The sequence below is a fragment of the Fundulus heteroclitus genome, chromosome 4, assembly GCF_011125445.2.
Source record: "Fundulus heteroclitus isolate FHET01 chromosome 4, MU-UCD_Fhet_4.1, whole genome shotgun sequence".
NCBI classification, from domain to species: Eukaryota; Metazoa; Chordata; class Actinopteri; order Cyprinodontiformes; family Fundulidae; genus Fundulus; species Fundulus heteroclitus.
In genome coordinates, this window is record NC_046364.1 from 2478003 (window position 1) to 2496706 (window position 18704).

The following is an 18704-nucleotide window of genomic DNA, read 5'->3' on the forward strand; positions in this document are numbered from 1 at the left end:
TGCAATCATACATGAATTTCTTCTGCTTGCGTTAAATTGCGATGCAGCTCTGATATTTAAGACGTCTAAATCAATATCATCCTCTAATCTAGTTAGTTTTTAAATCATCCTTTCGTATTTGTAATCGTGCTATTATCTCATAATGTGACATCATGTGGTTCGATGTGATGACTTCAAGGTGGAACCAATTACTGCAAAAAAAAAAAAAAAAGGGTTCTGGGGCCCAAATCATCAACCCTCCACCGCCGTGCTTAACAGCTGGTAGGAAATGTTTGAGCTGATCTGCTGCCTTGTTTTCTGGAAACATGGTGCTGGGCATTGTGGGTAAAAATGTCTCTACTTTGGCCTCATATGTCCAAATGACATCATTCTAGAAGACCTTGGGCTGAATTTCCTCTGACGAAAAGTTGTTTTAAATGTTTTCCAGTTGAAAATAATGGACTTCAACTTGTTTGGAAATGGTTTTACAGCCTTTCCCCATATTCATGGCCAACAAGGCACTAACCTGTGGTGATGTGGCTGCACCTTAAAATTCAACTTACTCCTTTTGGGAATTGGGGAAAGTATGCAAATGATCCATGGACTGGGGCATTGCTTATACTGTATATTGCTTAATAGGCATTTTGATTCCACATCTGCATCTGCCAGGTGTTTGTTTGGGTTTTTTCCAGCCACTTTTCATGGTTTACATCCTTTGTTCTTTTGTCTAGCTGAAGCACAATCCACCAAACTAGAGCAAACGACTGAAAAGTTGCTCCAAACAGCAAATGTCAGAGCTGAACAACGATGCAGGGAGACGCTAAGTAGATGTTTCATGATGTGAAAATGTCAGGGAATATTACTTTGGGGCCCAGATTGGAGCTTTGTGTTTGCAATAACTGGGAGGATGGATGGAAAATGTCAAACCACAACTGATTTTTATGGGTCTCGTTCTGCATGGGATCGCAGCCGTATGGGTTGTCTTCAGAGACAAAACCACGCATTTACTTGTCATGGGAGTAATTATGGGAGAAGGAAGAGCTCTGCCGATAAGCATGAGGTCATAAATGTGTTTTAACCAGAGATAAGTCATGCTTACAGCTCTCAGTGGGCCCATGTGACTTCCAACCTAAATACCTTCTTTTGCGTCTGTGTGTAAAAATATACCCACACGTAATCCTCTGTCTATTTATGTCTTAAATTTGAAATTGTATCTCTCTTAATTTAGTCAAATGTGTCTTTCAGTTTTAGTTTGGGCTCTGAATGATAGCAAAGCAGTGTATGGATCAGATAACCTATGTCACCATTGGCCACATTTCCTTTTTCATGTATGCAGTTAATGGAAAATGTAAAATTATACTTTTATAGTGTTTGCAAACGTAGATGGTGATCATGTTAAATGATGATGGTTTCAGTATTAACCAAAATAGTTATAATAATGTCTTTTTATAAGTCTAGCAGACCTATGGGGGTGATCTGATAATATCAGCAGAGGGATTGTGGATTCATTTCATTTTAATCCTTTACTTTCAGCTTTGAGGAGCGAAACTGTCACCAGCCGTAAAGATTAGCCGGATAAAATTCAGTGTTAGTGTCTATTAAGGTCTTTTAAATGAAATTAGCATTAAAGCTACATTCAGTTAGAGCACTGTAAAAGACGTAGTGGAGCTGATGCCTTTCTCCACCGGTCATTGGGCTCTGGACAGACACCAACAACCAGGCACACACTCACACCAGGTGTACTTCACCTAGCAGTCGTGTTTTTTGGACTGTAGGAGAACGCCAGAGCACCTGGAGAGGGGACAACCTGCAAAGTCTGTGTAGAAAGCGCCCAGGCTGGGATTCCAACCCGGGATCTCCCTGCTGCTGTGGAGCCCGTGCTCCTTCTGCTCCTCAGACGCTCCTCGCTGTGGTCTGGACCGGATGAGTCCGGATAGGCAACCTTTACACTCATGACCGATGGCACGCAGATGAAGCCGTCCTCTGTCGTTCTCTGACGCGCAGATCAATGGGACCCGACCATCATCGTTCCAGATGCCATTTCAGATCTAACTGCCGACATAAAAGAGCCCCCAGGCGGCCGTGCTGGTCATTGTTCCCGGCTCTGCTCATTCCCCAGCGAGGCGCCTGCAGGGAAAGCACCTTTCAAACTGATCTCCTGTGAAATCTACACGCGGCGCGAGGTAATGAAGAGATGCATATGCGCAGTGGCATTTCCTCCGCAGACCTTCACTACAAAGTGAGAGGCGCAGCCCCCGGTGTCAGCGCTTTGATAGAGACGGATGGAGCCGCTGTGGCTGCGCTAAGATAAAGGGATTGCTTGTTGACATTTGTGTTACGCTACAGCGGTTGTATCAGGTGAGCTCTCATAGGTGCACAACGAAACGGAGACCTGGGAGTTAAAGGATGCAGATCCATTACATTTTATGTCTGCCTGGTGGCTCCAACAGCCCAACTCATCTATTCTGATCATGAACGGTAACGTCCAGGCGTCTTCGTGGATGCACTTGTCTCATCTTTGTGTTTTATGGTACTGAGTAAAAGAGGCTCCACTCTATATGTCTTTTTAGTCATGCAGACTTTATTTTACTCATAAAATACACTTTTAAGATAATACTTTTTTATATAAAGATCTACAGTCATGGCCAACACACGTGTTGATGCGTTGGGGGAAGAGGAAGCCAGAAAAGTCTGTTGCCACCGGTGCAGAGCTTGCTCAACATCAGCAGCCAGCAGTGCCAGGTGTAAAATAGTCAGAACAGTGGAAAAAAAACTACAAGAATCTATCAAGACCTGAAGGAAAACCAGCTGGAAGTACCAGGAAGTGCTGCAAACTCGCCTTCTGATAAATCCTCATTTTTAGTGTTTGTTGCTGAAGCATAAGATGGAAATATTAAAGCTGCAATCATACATTTTATGAAAGAGTCATATGCAAAAGTGATAGCTGAATGGTCCTTTAGATGTGGGGACATTGGTCCCGTGACTGTTGATTATTTTGGCTCTTAATTTTAGGAATATTTATTGGTTTTATGTGATGGATTTGTGTGTGAAAAGCCCTTAAATAAACTTTATTACACGCTAACTTACTTTACTTATTGGATGGATGGACGGTTGGGTGGATAATTAGTTTGTTGGCCTGGTGGCTGATTGGGTGTTTGGTCTTTTACTGCTAAGAGCTCCTATCTTAGCCTTAAATACCCAGACAGTTTTTAGCTGCTGAGAGCGACTCTGAGGGAAAGACAAACAATTTTTACCTGAGTAAGGAGGCGTGGTCGCTGCTAGGTGTGACGCTGTCTTTTACGAGCTGTGATTGGTTGATAGTACAAGAGAGAAATGGACCCATTGGACTGAATTAAGAAACGTGACATGATGATGAAACCTAGCAAAATTAAATAACTGCCACACATTAAAGTGTTTGAACGCACCTTATTTACATCTTCGTCATTATTTCAAAAGCAAGTGTGCATCAGAATTGACAAAGACTCCTGGATAGGTGTTGAAACGTGCTCAGAAAGATTTAAGCCTGTTTGCTCTCTCAGTAAAATCACGGTAGTAGAGTCTAAGACCTGTTGGGCTGCTGAAACGATGAATTTACCGCTGTTGGGGATGATGAAGTTTTTATTATCTACATATTAATAATTGATTGTTAAATAAGTTTATGTGCTCATCTCCTCCACTGTTCAGGTGGTGGATCAGCCAATCAGATCTCTCTGTTTCCACCATCTTCCTGCTTCAGACTCTGAGGCTCTAAAAGTCCTCCCCACTCCTGACATTTTCCACTTTAGGAGCTCTCTGAAGGCCTGAGATGCTTAGTGAATAACTTTTATCTCATCGAGGTGAACTTCTAAGAAAAATCTTACACTTTATTCCTAGACTGACATCACTAAGAGCTGCTTTCAGTCTGAGGATTCTTGGTGAATACGGATCGTCAGCATAGCTGCAACATCTAATCAGGACTTTTGACTGAATTTTTAAAGAGTTTTTTTCTTTCCAAATCTGTGAATATCAGGAGTCCGTCCTGATTGGCTCTGATGTGGTTTAATGTGTGTGTTTCAGGTCTGGTGAAGCTGGGCATCCACTGTGTGACGGGTCAGAAGGTCGCCATAAAGATCGTCAACAGAGAAAAGCTCAGCGAGTCCGTTCTTATGAAGGTAAGACCGTTTGAGGAAAATGACATTACTCCACTGACGCTGTTACGCTGGTGACTTCTGATGCCTTCATGGTGATAATTTAAGGATTCTCTAAAGTACTTCTACTGTTCTGGTTGGATTAAACTGTCTATGGTTGATTCTGCAGCTTTTCTGAAGCTCTTATCTGATGTTTCTCTCTGGTAGAGTACTTACAGGCTAATCTGATCCACAACACAGTGAGACAAAGTCATTCAGTCAGTTTTCTTTAGCAGGAAATTGTCCTGGGAGTTTTAAGCTTGTTGAACGGCGGTTTTTGCAGAGACGTCCGCGTTTCACTCCCACAGGAGCCAGAAATAGCGCAGAAAGTGATGCAGGTGCGCTTTAAAGCTGTCACCGTGTCACCCACACGTATTGACCCGGCTGCAGTCTGGAAGAGAGCAGGTGTTGGGGCTCACGCAGCGGACAGGCGCCGGCTCTTTGTGTTACCGCCGTCCCTCCTACGCGGTGAACAAACAGGTGGAGGCAGCTAAATGGACGGCGGCGTGAGTCACGTGTGCCATGTGACGGCGGACAGCGTCTCCGGCCGTGTGTGACGCGCTTTTTCCCCTTTCTCCTTGTTTGGTCGTTTCTCAGAGAAAAGTTACGTCTCTATAGGATCAGAAATGCAGAGATGCATCAGTCAGATTATTTCTGCACTGATAAAACTAACTAGTAACAATTTGCACTCACCTTTTTTAACTAAATATATTATATATATTTAAATATACCTCAATTACAATTATCTAGTAAATTATACAAACACAAACATCAAGTGCAAAGCTTGACGTTTGTGAATAGATTAAGTAAATTTTCCTTAACGTTTTCTAGTTAAACTACGTGAATTTAATAGATTTTTTGCACAAACACAAATCATAATTACATGAAGATATTAATATTAAGTAAATATTTCTAACTTTTTCTCAGTTAAAAATACTTTTTTACGTATTGCTCTTTAAAAAATTGGTAAATAATAGTCATTCTTCTTCTGATAAATACAACCAGATGATGCTTGTGAAGATTCTCAGTCATCCAGGACATGGCAAATCCAGATACCAGGTACACTTATGAGAAAAATCACTTTCCAAATATGTTAGAATTAATTTTATTTCATCTTTTTACAAAATGTTACAGTAAATTAGCATGCACATTCAAATAATTCATAACTAAATCCCGATTTTTACTATTTTATCCCAACAAAATACACAAAAAAATGTAATTTTTTTAAATAAAATATTACAATTCCTGTACTACATTATAAATAAGATATAAAACCACATTTTCCTCTCGGTTCTGACTTGTTGGCGTTTATTCAGATTTCTTGCATTTAAAACAACATTTTTACTTTTTTGTTTTAATTAATTAAAAATGACCAGCGTTTAGCTTGAAATAAAAAAAAAATAAAAAAATGCTGCAAGATCCTGAATGCAAGTTGCACATTTAACCAAACAGAAAAAGGAGCAATAACAAGATTTTTCTCACATTTGGATCTAAGCATACGTCTCTGACCTTTTATTTGATATGTTTCTGACCTGAGAAGTTGGGAATAAAACAAAATGCTCCTCATTAATGAATTTAAACCTTGAAAAATAGCATTTATTGATTGATTTAACCATCTTCCGATCAGAGGGTTAATGAATTAGAGTAATTCAGATTAATCCAGCTCCATCTAATACCGACGGCTGCTGATGGCCCTCTCTGCTGCTCGGTGCAGCGCTTTGCTAAAGTATTCAACCTTTTCTCATTTGCTCAAACTTCAATATATTTTGGGGGATTTTATGTGATCAAACCAGAAGATTTACAGAATAAGTGGTGAAAGGATTAATGTTTTTAATTTATTTACTGAATAATATTCTGAAACTCTTTTGACTGATCTTGTTTTTAGCTCAACACTTTGTAGATCCACCTCTCACTGCGCTTGCAGCTTTAAACAACGGTTTACCCATCAGCTGACGTCTGAAGCTAATTGGTTGCTCTGGATAAATGCAAATGACCCAAACAATAAATCCTTGCATCATTTTCTGTCCTCATTAAAACAAAGTTTGTGGTTTTAAAGCAACAAACTGTGAAAAGCTGCTGTAGTTCAGCTTTAAAGATGAGAATCAGGGGATCGTACGTCCGTCTTGCACATTTCGATTTCTTTACCGACATGTTGAAGCTAGATGTAATTTTAAATTAAAAACATTTAATTAAACCTATTCTGCCAAACTTAGCTTTGCTGCAGAGTAAAGTACAGTCAATGCCTGGTCGAGGTTTTTTTTTTTTTCATAACGTCAGAATAGAGTTCTGTGTGCCAATTTGACGGCCTTTTTTCTTTTTTTTACAGCTCTCAGCCTTAATATATTCTCTTAGTCACACTCAGGGATTTTAAAATGTCAGTTTTTGTCAGCATTTACAGAGTTTTAGTCTGCGCTGCTGTCACGTAAAGACAGGCCGGCTGCAGCTGCAGATAGACTGAGTCAGTGTGAGAGTCACACAGAGACTGGATGGTCTGTTAATCATCAGCAGAGGCCAATTTTCTGCTAAAAAAAGACTCTTTTCACCTCTTTCTTCGCCTCTGTTCCAGCATGAAGTGCATCGTTATGAAACTGTGCGGCAGTTTGATGGGAGATGAGCTGGTGGAGGTCATGTGACCTTGCCGCTTTTATCTTAATGGGCGGCGCGGGGAACTCTGCCTCGCTATTCGGTTAATTGGCTGTTAACGCGGACGCTCCTGCGAAGTCTGTCGCTGAGTGAAGGAACATTTAATAAACGTTGCCAGGATGGCTTTAACAGAGAGTTTAGGGTGAAATGAATCGGTGATATGTGGAGGTCAGGGTGGGGAGCTCGCTGCTGAGCGGCTCCTGGCTGCTGGAGGTCGTGGTGTGAATCTCAGTGGAAGGAGGTTCATATTTTCTCTGAACTGAACGCGTCTCTCACATTAAACAGCATCCACTCCTAAAGGGAAACGCTCCTGATTCTTAGGACCAGCCTTACCTGCTTCATGCAGAAGGAGAGGTGCCAGTATTTCCTCTTTAACCATTTAATTTTCATTTTAGATTAGAGTTCCACATTTAAATGTTTTATTCATGACTAGTGAAGAGGAGCAGCAGCCTTAAATGAAACTTTACAGGCATGATATATGGTAAAAATCCCATAAATTGGGACCAATTCATACAAATTCAATTTACACTTAATATAATTATAAATTACAGACAGCGCTGTTGGAAATTTATGAAGCAGTGCATAAGTAAAGCAGCTGTTTTGTTTCCGCACTGGATTCACAAAGCAGATTGCACTAAATGCACGCTGGAGCAGTAACACCCATAACGCCCAGCAGGGGGAGCTAACTGCACAGAAGGCAAGGCAAGGCAAATTTATTTTTATAGCACATTTCAGTACAGAGACAATGCAAAGTGCGTTACATGATTAAAATATAGGAAAATAAGACAGAATAAAAGCAAGTAGGAATAAAATGTAGAAACAAAATAAAACATGGAAAAATAGAAGGCAATCCTGAACAAATGTGTTTTTAATCTTGAATTAAAGGAACTCAGGCTTTCCGCACTTTTACAGTTTTCTGGGAGTTTGTTCCAGATCAGTGGAGCATAGAAACTAAATGCTGCTTCTCCATGTCTGGTTCTGGTTCTGGTTCTGCAGAGCAGGCTGGAGCCAGAAGACCTGAGCCTTTTACATTTTTTTTTAGCAATCTGCACAACACAAACTTTAAGAATAATTAGTTATTTGATCTGGCTGTGTTTGAATCAAATAAATCAATTTGGGCTTTTTCCTTAAATGCATCCATAAAACCTCAATTAACCAATGTCAGTCCAGAGAGGTGGGTTTCCCTCGGTGGGTTTCCCTCGGTGGGTTTCCCTCGGTGGATTTCCCTCGGTGGGTTTCCCTCGGTGGATTTCCCTCGGTGGGTTTCCCTCGGTGGGTCTCCCTCCGTGGGTTTCCCTGTGGATCTGCTCTCAGACTTAGAAGCAAACTCAGGTTTGATCGTATTTGATGCTCAGAGATGTCTCAGTGATCATGTCCCAGACTTTATTCTGTCTAATGAAGGACAGAGTGGAGTTATACGTCTTTTATAGCAAGCCGTCAGTCAGGAATTAAACACTTAATGTAACCACAGTCCACATTTCTTCACCTATTAACCTTTAAGTAAGTAAAACAGCTTAAAATTGAAGGTCTTCTGCGGGGTTAGGGATCGGTTAGCAGTCTCGGTGTGAGAAATGTGGCGCTGCCTGTGTGAACCACGACGGGCCTGAGGAGGACGCTGGCAGTCAGCGACTTCATCTGAGAAGAAGATGAAGATGTTGGAGCTGAAGTTTGTTAATCTTTAGGTCAGTCCCGTTGCATGTAATGCTGAAATATAATTTCAATTATCTGAATTTGTTGAAATATTAAACTCTCATGGGATGAATGAATTCATCCCTAAAGAGAGATGATGATATTTCCTTCATGATTCCCTTTAAAAACCTGAGCTAGGAGGAGGCAGTCAGATGCTTTCGTGCTCGGTAACAGCCCAGCACACATTGTGCACCGTTAGCTTTGCACCTTTGTGTCTGTCAGGTAATCATCCAGCAGCTCGTTCTGCTTCCCTCAGAGATGCATAACTGGGCCGAAGGAAGCAGACGCTGCACTTCTCTGCAGAGTTTGTGCTTTTTCCTGCTCCTCTGAGCTCTGCTGACGTGTTTCTGTTGATGGAATCACAGCCTTAGAGCTCAGAATGAGGCTGAGAACGTGCGTCCATGTTTAAACATCTGCCCGTTTCGCTCCATCTTGTTTGACATTTAAAGATGTTGCTGCGGCTCGGTCGTTGCTTTTTTCCTGCTGCCTTTATGATGAACTTTGTGGAGGTTTGCGTTTTGAGTTTTAGCTTTGTTCACAGTGCAGCACACACTGACATTCCCCAGCAGAACCTCACACACCAGAGGAAGTCCAACTGCTTATTCTCTCTGTTTTCATACATCCCTCAACAATGTGCTTCTTATGTAATCATTAACTCATTTTAATGATGGAGAAATTATTTTGTCTCACTAATAAAAAAAATTATTAAAATACATCCCCATAAGTCCATCCATCCATTTTCCGAACCGCTTTATCCCTCATGGGGTCGCGGGGGGTGCTGGTTCCTATCTCCAGCGTTCACTGGGCGAGAGGCGGGGTACATCCTGGACAGGTCGCCAGTCTGTCGCATAAGTGTTGGAAAAAATGGTACATTTTTAAATGTGGTCCATATTCTTTTATCTGCGGTTAATAGATAACCGTAACGTCTGATTGGTTAGCCTGCAAAGCAGCTTAGCTGCAGACCAACCACCTTGTCTATAGTTAGTCAGAATCAGAATCAAGTTTATTGGCAAGCAGGTTTGCACTTACAAGAAATTTGACTTGGTGTTGATGGCGCAGACAATATATATATATATATTGTCTATATATATATATATAGACAATATATATAATATATTGTCTATATATTATGTCTATATATCTATATACAATATATATATATATATATATATATATATATATATATATATATATATATATATATATATATATATATATATATATATATATATATATATACACAGAATCTAGGGCTATATACACGGTAGACTGTGAGTTAATGTAACGCAGGTGGTCTGGAGATTCTACGTTGGTGTAGCTTGTTTCATTAGTCCTGCTGGGTGAGCTTGGATTATGAGGTTATAAGAGAAAACAATAAATATGGTGTCTGCAGTACATGACCATGAAGCAAAACTATATATGGAATCATAACAATTTGAAGATAATAATGATCCATATATTAATTTTGTCAAAGATAAGGGCAGATTCATTAAACTGTCATAAGGTCAACGTGGAGGAGCGCAGTCTCCAACGTTCACAAGCCTCCTAACGTTACCTATGGATATTTAACTTTCACCAGCAAAGCTGCAAAGCTGCAAAGCATTATGACAGAAACTGCGGCGTTGGCAGGATGAGAGGTCCAGCTGTGGTCTGTTGGAGATGTTGCTTAGAAAGGGAACTAAAGGTAGGTTCTTTCTGCGGTGTGTCTGTCAGAGGGACAGACTGGATATTTTCCTCTCTCTGCCCGTAGAGCAACAAGTTCTTATAGTTTCCTGGAGAGGATTAATGAAGGATTAATAGATTTAAAGGGACGGCACCAAAACGAGTTGTTTTAAGACGCGCCTCAGAACAAGAGTAAAAGACTGTGGGGCCACAAAGACGAGGAATTCAGACCAAAGCGTTGCAGTTTCACTTTATACAGACCACAGCTGGATGAGTTGTGAAACAGAAGGATGTGTAAGCATGATGTGGCCCGTTTATTGTTCCGAGTACAGAAACAAGTGTCCCCTGCCTGCACCCACACAGCTGCGGTGGTTTTTAGAGCTGAAGGTTGTCGCTGCTAACAGGAAATCCAGTTAGAGGAACTACAGATGGAGGAATCGACTGGAAACCAGGAGTCTTTATCAGGAGTGTTTGTGCTGCTTCTCTGTTGTCCGGCTCAAAGTAACCGAAGTTTTCTCTGGTTTTGTTGTTGAACGTCGAGGAACTCCGTGATCCGTCACTGAAGAGAGCATCCGACCTTCTGTGATTCACCGCTGACCCTAATCCGATGCTCTGTGCGTGGATGATTGCTGTAGGTGGATGTTGTCTGATGGTTTTGCACAGAGAAGAGGCGGTGAAGGCTGCTGACTTCATCTCACTCATCAGACGTCTGTGTGAACAAAAAAACAACAAAAAAACAAAACTGGGCTCCCTGCCCAGCGTTTCCCCATCAGGGAGGTTCTCTCTGCTCATGATGACGTCTCCTCTGCTGTTTTCTCTGGACCTTTTCTTCGTTTCCTTTCCTTCCTCTTACTTTACTCTTCTTTTAATTTCACAGTTGATCTTTCTGGAAATAGTTTGTGCAGCAACAAAAAAGACCGGAAGGATCACTGCAATACATTAAAATGTAATCTAAACGTTTGTTTCAGTTCTATTCAAAATAATTATTCTGTTTGACAGTGGATGGATTAAAAACCCCAAATTCTGTTTCATAGAGAGGTTTTTAATCGATAAAAATGGGCCTATTTAAAAGTATGTCCATGTCGTTTAGAGTATCTGCACTCAGAACCGGGTCTGGACTCCTTTTGTATGAATTTCTGCACTAATGCGACATGGCATGAAGGCGATGAGCCACACTTTAAATACATAAATCTTTGAAATTGATGTATTTAAAGCTTCGCATTTTCAATTGAATTACTGAAATAAATGATTTTCTTTGGTGATATTTTATTGAATTTAGATGTACCTGTAGTTTAGTTCAGTTTAATTTATATTTTATACTGTATTTCAAAGTCTTCCTTTTTTAATTTGCTTATCTTTTTTCTGTAATTATTACTCTTGGAGGATGTTCAGTCTGTTGTTTTACTCTGATTGAAGTCACGTGACAGAAACTTGTTTTAACACACAACAAAGCATTCTTACTTTTTAAATAACACGTCAGAAGAATCAAACATAGTTGTTATTATTATAATATATGGAATCACTTAGCATTCAGGAAAACAGTGTTAAAAATGTCAGTTTCTAAAACAAAAACCTGCCCAGATCTAATCAGTTTGCAGTTACTGCAGAGCCTGCAGACCGTAGCGAGCTGCTGCAGCTGACTGAAAAAAAAATCCGTCTGGAGACAAATTCTGGTTGTTCCCAGTCAGCTGGGTCCAAATAAAACCTCCAGGTTGACTAAAGGGGATATCAAAGTTAACGGGCAGAGATCTCACAGCATTTTAGCTGCAAATGGAAAATAAAGAAAAGCAGAACTGGCAGAAACAGTGGAGAATGTTTGTGGTTGAACTCTAAGAAATCAGCTGGAAGCTTAACCCGAACATCAACATACAAGCCAGAGTCTTCATGGTACGTCTGCAAGGTCCACTTTAAGATTAGATTAAGATTACAGAAGTCCTGAAAAAAAGCTTTAGACCTTCCCAGAGAGACAAAAGTATTAATCTTTAGTGTGATATGAAATGTATTCATATGTTTAAATCAAGAGAACATGGTTCTTCCAAGTTGTGAAATAATCAGTTTGTCTCTGAACAGAACCCAACCAAAGGATTATAAATCACAACAAGTATTTGAAGGCGTTAAGAACTACGCAGATCTGGTGAAGCTTTGTACTTCAACATATACCAGTGAATTTGTTAAAAAAATGTAAAGAGTAACGGCTCATAACGCGCATAGTCAGAAGGTTAAGGCCGGCCCGTTGTCTATGATAAAGTCCTAGTCTGACCTTTAATTTACTTTAATACCTTTACCTTTGATTTTAAGTTTTCTTTTTCTTTTTTGGCCAATATTGACTCTGGCTAACCTGTAGCTAACTACACACATATTGAAGTTTAAATAGAAGTACATTTTTGTTTCTAGATTCGATAGTTGTTTTTGGAAAGCAATGTTAATTTAGTTTAATTGAAATTAAAGACCAACTTCAAGCTGTGCAGCGATGCCTTTTGCTGCTGAAAAGTTTGTCATTGGTTTAGAACTGAGTAAAACATAATCTGCATAGAACTGTACTTCAGTCAAAGCCATATTCTTCTCAGTGTTATTTAAAAACATGGAGCCTCAAATAGAGCCTTGGGTTTCTCCTTTTATAATATTACACAAAACTAGACTTGTTTTCACCCAACAAAAAAAACATCTCTTCAGGAAAAAGACAATCAATTTAACAAGCCAACTGTTGGAATTAATATTGGCTCCGTCAGATCGGATCTTTCAGCCAGAACCTGATTGATGGAGAATATTATTTCTACATCAGCAGAGGTGAGGAAAACCAGAGGAGCAGCAACAGAGGGCTCACTGATGTTTTTGGTTCATGATTCTGTAATTTCCTCCTCCACTGGATCTGAAGACCTAAAAAAGAAGAAGAAAATTGCAAATAATTTCAACAATTGCATTGCTTTTTTTTTTTTTTTTTTTTTTTTAGATGTTTTCACAAATCCTGAAGGTTAATCTGTAAATCAGCTGACTGAGCATCTTCAATGATCCCATGTTTGTTTCCTCATGTTTCCACTTTTTATTTTTTACCCCAGTCTCTTCTTTTTAACCGTCTTTAATGTCTTTCCTTCTGCCCTTTTAATTGTTTTTGTCTTCCTGTCCTATTTTCTTGATTTTTCCTCTCCTGGTTTATTAGCGTATCAACGCGCAGACCCGCTGAATGGATTTGTGTCGCCACATAAAGCGCCCAGACGCTCTTCTGTCTGTCGAACCCCTCGTCACGGTGCTGATTGGACCGCAGAGCGAGCCGGGCTCTCCGCTCACTTCCCAGAACGTCTGGACGTCACGGCAACAGATGGCGGTTTGATTACCGAGCGGATGTTCCAATTTATGGCCCCCGGTGCCCCTCGGCCCTGCATCGTGTTTCAATTAAAGAGAGATTTGGAAGAGGCGCGCCGTAGCTGGAGTCAATCCTCATAATTCATTAAGAGGAGCTCTGACGCGAGGAGGCGTTGATCGGAGGAGTTTGCTGGCATTAGACGTGGCTCGGAGGAAAATGCGTGTTGGCAGGTTTTGAACATGAAACCAGGAGAGGGACGATGTTGATAAAATTAGACCGTTAACTTTAGAGATGCTGGAATGTTGAACTTTCTTAATATCCTAAACTTACATTTAGCTGTCTGACGGTTAGGGTAACTTTAGTTCTTTTTTTTCTTCTTGGAGTTCTTTGAGCAGGAATAAGAAGAAAGTGTAAATGTCTGAAATAAATAGAGGTTTTGCGCTTTTGGTTAGAAATTACAGTTTCCTTGCTGTTCTTTTATTCAAATGATAAACTTGCATTAACATATTTTTTTATAACTGATCTTTTTTCTTGAGGTAGACCAAACCATATGTGACAAATTAATAAACTTTTAGCTTGTCTTGAAACGTTCACCACACACATGCTTATTGCATTTGTCCCTATATAAAGACAAATGACGTTACAGTTACTGTTAATATTTTCTATTTTTAACAGTGCAAATTGAGCGGTTGAACATGTGCGTTAACGATTATGTATGCCTTCTAGGAGGTCGGCATAAATGATGACTAGTTGGAGCTAAAACAAACACGTTATTTTGGTTCTGGCAGACTATTTAAAGGAGCAATAAGTAGTACTGACACCTAGTGTTAGAAATCGGAACAACAAATACACAACGCCTTCAGCCATTTCTCAACGGTGTTTTACTTCCACAGGAAATGTCTATGATGATGTATTCTGTTCTGGTTCTGGTCCGCTTCTCTTACTGGCTTCCATGTTTGCAGGCTGCTGCTCTTTTACCAACATAAAATACCAAATGCTGCGCTCTGTTTTGAGAACCCTGGGAACTCTCATATGATTGGCTGAGGAACCAGGAAGTAAATACGGGCTGCACTCTGAACCGAAGTAGTTCCGGACCGTACCTCTAAGTTTGAAAGGAGAAAAACGTGACTAAGACAGGATTGACTAACATCCTGGGTGACAAATGAGATTTAAAGGCATATAAAGTAAATTCCTTAGATAGAATAATAATCTGCTTTATTTGTCATTGCAACATACACTCACCGGCCACTTTATTAGGTATTAGGTGCTTTATAACATGGAGCATTATCCTGACGTAAGTAGTCATCAGAAGATGGCTCACTGGTCATAAAGGGATGGACATGATCAGCAATCCTCAGGTAGGCTGTGGCGTTTGCTCTGTTGGTACTAAGGGGCCCAAAGTGGGCCTAGAAAACCATCACACCTCCACCAGCAGCCTGAACCGTTGATACCAGGCAGGATGGATCCATGCTTTCATGTTGATGCCAGATTCTGACCCTAACATCTGAACGTTGCAGCAGAAATGGAGACTCATCAGATCAGGAAACGTTTTCCAATCTTCTATTCTCCAGTTTTGGTGACCCTGTGTGAATTATAGCCTCAGTTTCCTGTTCTTGGCTGACAGCAGTGGTACCCGGTGTGGTCTTCTGCTGCTGTAGCCCATCAGCCTCAAGGTTCCACCTGCTGTACCTTCAGAGATGTTCTCCTGCAAACCTTGGTTGGAATGAGTGGTTAATTTAGTTACTGCTGCCTTCCTATCCGCTCCAACCAGTCTGGCCGTTCTCCTCTGACCTCTGGCACCAACAACCAAGTCACATTCAGAGTCACTGAAATCAGCTTTCTTCCTCGTTCAGCAGCAGATTGTCTTGACGACTAAATGCATCTAGTTGCTGCCATGTGATTGGCTGATTAGACATTTGCGTCAACGAGCAGTTGGACAGGTGTACCTAATAAAGTGGCCGGTGAGTGTACATTCCAGTGAAACGTGTTCTCTGCTTTTAGCCCATTTTAGCTGCCCAGAGACCCAGAGTGGCAGTCTGTGGGGTTCAAAACTTGGATCCATCGCCCTAATCTGAACACTGAACAGATAATCTCAATAAACTGATTTACTGGATTAGATCAGCAAAGATCCAAACAGGACAAAAGTAAGAAGTGCTGGTACCTCTTCAGTTGGACCTTAGAGGCTGTGACTTGGTTGAAGATGGCAAAAGTTTCATCTGAGGCGCAGCAAAGCATCCTGGGAGGCAGAGAAGGTTCTGCTGAGGAGGAAACGAATAAAAAAGGCAGCAGAGGTTGAACTCTGGATGACCATGACGTCCCCACGCTGACTTCTCGTCTCACGTTCTGAGGAACGCAGAGCGTTGGCACATGTAATGAGGTTTCTCAGTATGGAGAGACTTGGCTGTGAAATGTCACACATATATTTCCATTTCTCCCACAACACATGAATAGAACCAGCGCTAATTGCTTTGTATAAATATCTCAGACATCCTGGAAGTAATTAAATTCAAAGCGGCTCTTTTTTTTTTTTTTTTTTTTTGTCTGCGTCCGGCATAACATGACTTATTAGAGGCTTAAACATAATAATAATCACCTTTTTATTCACTTGGATTGTAATAAGAGACACATTTGTGCCGTCTTTGCTCAACGGTGAACGATGAGTAAGCCTGCGTTTTCACCTGCAACCTTCCACCACCCATCGCAGCACGCGTTATTACGGCACATTAAAAAAACCATATGGGACATAATGGAGTGTAATGAGCATGAGTGTCGCAGCCTCCTCATGGGGGCGCCGGGTTCAGAGCCCGCTTACCTGGTACGTGTCTTTAATTAGCCTCTGCCTGGCTGCACAGTGAGAGCCTGGCAGAGGAGGGATGAGAACAGAGCTGATTACATCTGATGGCGTCTCAGGCTGATGTGTGAAGGTGGAGACGATGGCGATGCGTGCGGACTGTGACGGAAAATACAGAAGAATCACATCCTGGAAGTGAAGCTGGAATATCGGAACGTTTGGGATTGATGAGGCCTGATTTCCAGCTGGATAACGAGGAAAGAGGAAGACCTCGGTGAAGAGTCATGGACATGATGAAGTAGGGCTGGACGATATTTCAATAACGATATATATCAATCGCTAGACGTATATCGATGATAGATTAAAAAGTTCAATAGAATAAGAGTTTTCCTTTTTTTTGCATTCTAGCCTATAATGTATACATATTCAATTCAATTTTATTTATATAGCGCCAATTCATGAAACATGTCATCTCAAGGCACTTTACAAAGTCAAATTCAATCAGATTATATTGATAGGGTCAGATTATACAGATTGGTCAAAAATGTCCTGTATAAGGAAACCAGTTGATTGCATCAAAGTCCCGACAAGCAGCATTCACTCCTGGAGAAGCGTAGAGCTACAGGGAGATATCATATACATTATAGGCTAGAATGCAACATATAATGTATATACAATGTAAGTTAATATTACAGTCATTATCCTCCCAACCAATCACAAATACAGAACCAGGAACCAAGCTCCGCCCCCTTCAAAGAGTTCAGAGAGCACACATTCTTTTTTAAAAACTTGCAGTTTTGGTAAAAAAGTTGGTTGAATAAAGGGTTGAGCTTGAATTCAGTGTTTGTGTCTGTGTCTAAAAATGAGTTGCTAAACAGCAGCATAAATGGTCAGGGCTGCACTTAAAATATGTGTTTTGAATTTGTTGATAATTAATGACTGTCAATATCGATCAATATAGTTTCTATTTTATCAATATGCTTTTGTTTTATGCCGTCCAGCCCTGTGGGGAAGGCAGTCAGGGCTCACCTGTAAACACAACAATTAAGATACTAACAATGATGAGAGAAAATAAACTGGTTTATGAATTAGTTTTCTGTGTGATTTCAACAAAATCTGAAGCCAACCATCAGTTTGTGACCTTAAGCAGGACGATGATCCTAATCAAACCAGCAGGCTCACGTCTAAAAAAGCACTGATGAGGGGTTTGGGATGGCCTAGTTAAAGTCTGGAGTTAGAACAAAAAAATTGTAATGCAGCTGAATTGAAAGGATTCTGCAGAGAAGATCAAGCCAGAAGTTTGCAGGAGGAAAAAGAAAAATCACAAAAACTTTATGCCAGCTGTTGCTCCCAAAGGTGGAGCAACCAGGTATCAGATTTAGGAAGAAATGGCTTTTCTCACATCGGCCCAGGTGGGTTTGGAGAATTGTTTCCCTTCCCAGCGATGTAACGTTGTGTGCTCGTGTTCCCAAATAATCCTAAAGCTAAAAGTAGCTCTTAGTGGCGTCACATTGATATCAAATAGATGAAGGAGTAAAATTACCAGCATGGTGAGTAAACATAAGAAGCAAACCAAAATAAGGATGAGAATGTAAATAAGGTGCGTTCAAACATTTTAATGCTCTGTGACAGTTATTCAATAAATGATGTGGTTATTTAAGTTTCATCATCATGTCACTCGTTAATCTAATTAGTCAAATCGGTTCGTTTATCTCCACTGACTACTAGGAGCTCATTTGTGTTGTTTTTTTGTTGTTGTTTTTGTTTGGTTCTTGAATCAACCAATCACAGCTCTGAGAACACAGCATCACACTCTTCCTCACTTAGATAACAGTGAGGAAGAAATTCACCCTTCAGCACATTCAGCATTAACTCTTCTATTTACCTTCAAACAGCCCCAAAGATTAGAGCAAAGTAGAACCAAGATGATGCATTTAAATAAAAAAACAATTTTTAAAACCACAATAATATTCATGCATCGATCGCCGCGTCGGTTAGTTTTGGCCTGAAGTATCAGGGGTTTGTAGAGTTTCTTCCTCCTCCACTTATTTACTTGCTGCTTCACTGATAAGAAGTTGATGTGTTTAGGTCTGAGTTGGTTGAGGATTTTCAACTCATTCTAACCGGCGCTGCGGGAGCAGATCAGACTAGATGAGGAAGTCTCCTTCATCGGGCCTTTAAATCCTCCTAATCTACTGGAATCTGACAGCCTGAGTCAATATTAATTCATTAAGGTCTCATTTCCAAAAAGGCCGGGGGAGAGCGGCGCTGCTGCTGGGTGGGACCGCAGTCAGAACCCGCCCTGCTGCCAGCCGGAGCCACACAGGGCGACCTGGACATGCTCAGCTGGGATGTTGTGATTATCCCCTCATCCAGCCTACACCTTCCTGCCTCCACTGATTAACATCAGCTTCATTACATTTCCTTCTGCCCTTCTCTTGTCAGCTCATCCTTTCACACGATTGATCTGCAT

The 18704-nt window shown here is 40.7% G+C and overlaps 1 protein-coding gene across 12 annotated transcripts in view; it reads left to right on the forward strand.

Moving 5' to 3' along the window:
* Positions 1-18704, forward strand: part of LOC105937707 (serine/threonine-protein kinase BRSK2) — a 156264-nt gene that overhangs the window by 78701 nt on the left and 58859 nt on the right. For all 12 annotated transcript variants that reach the window (XM_021324833.2, XM_012879179.3, XM_012879181.3 and 9 more), the window contains exon 2: positions 4036-4130. In XM_021324833.2, the coding sequence (XP_021180508.2) occupies positions 4036-4130 (95 nt within the window). The remainder of the gene's footprint in view (positions 1-4035; positions 4131-18704) is intronic.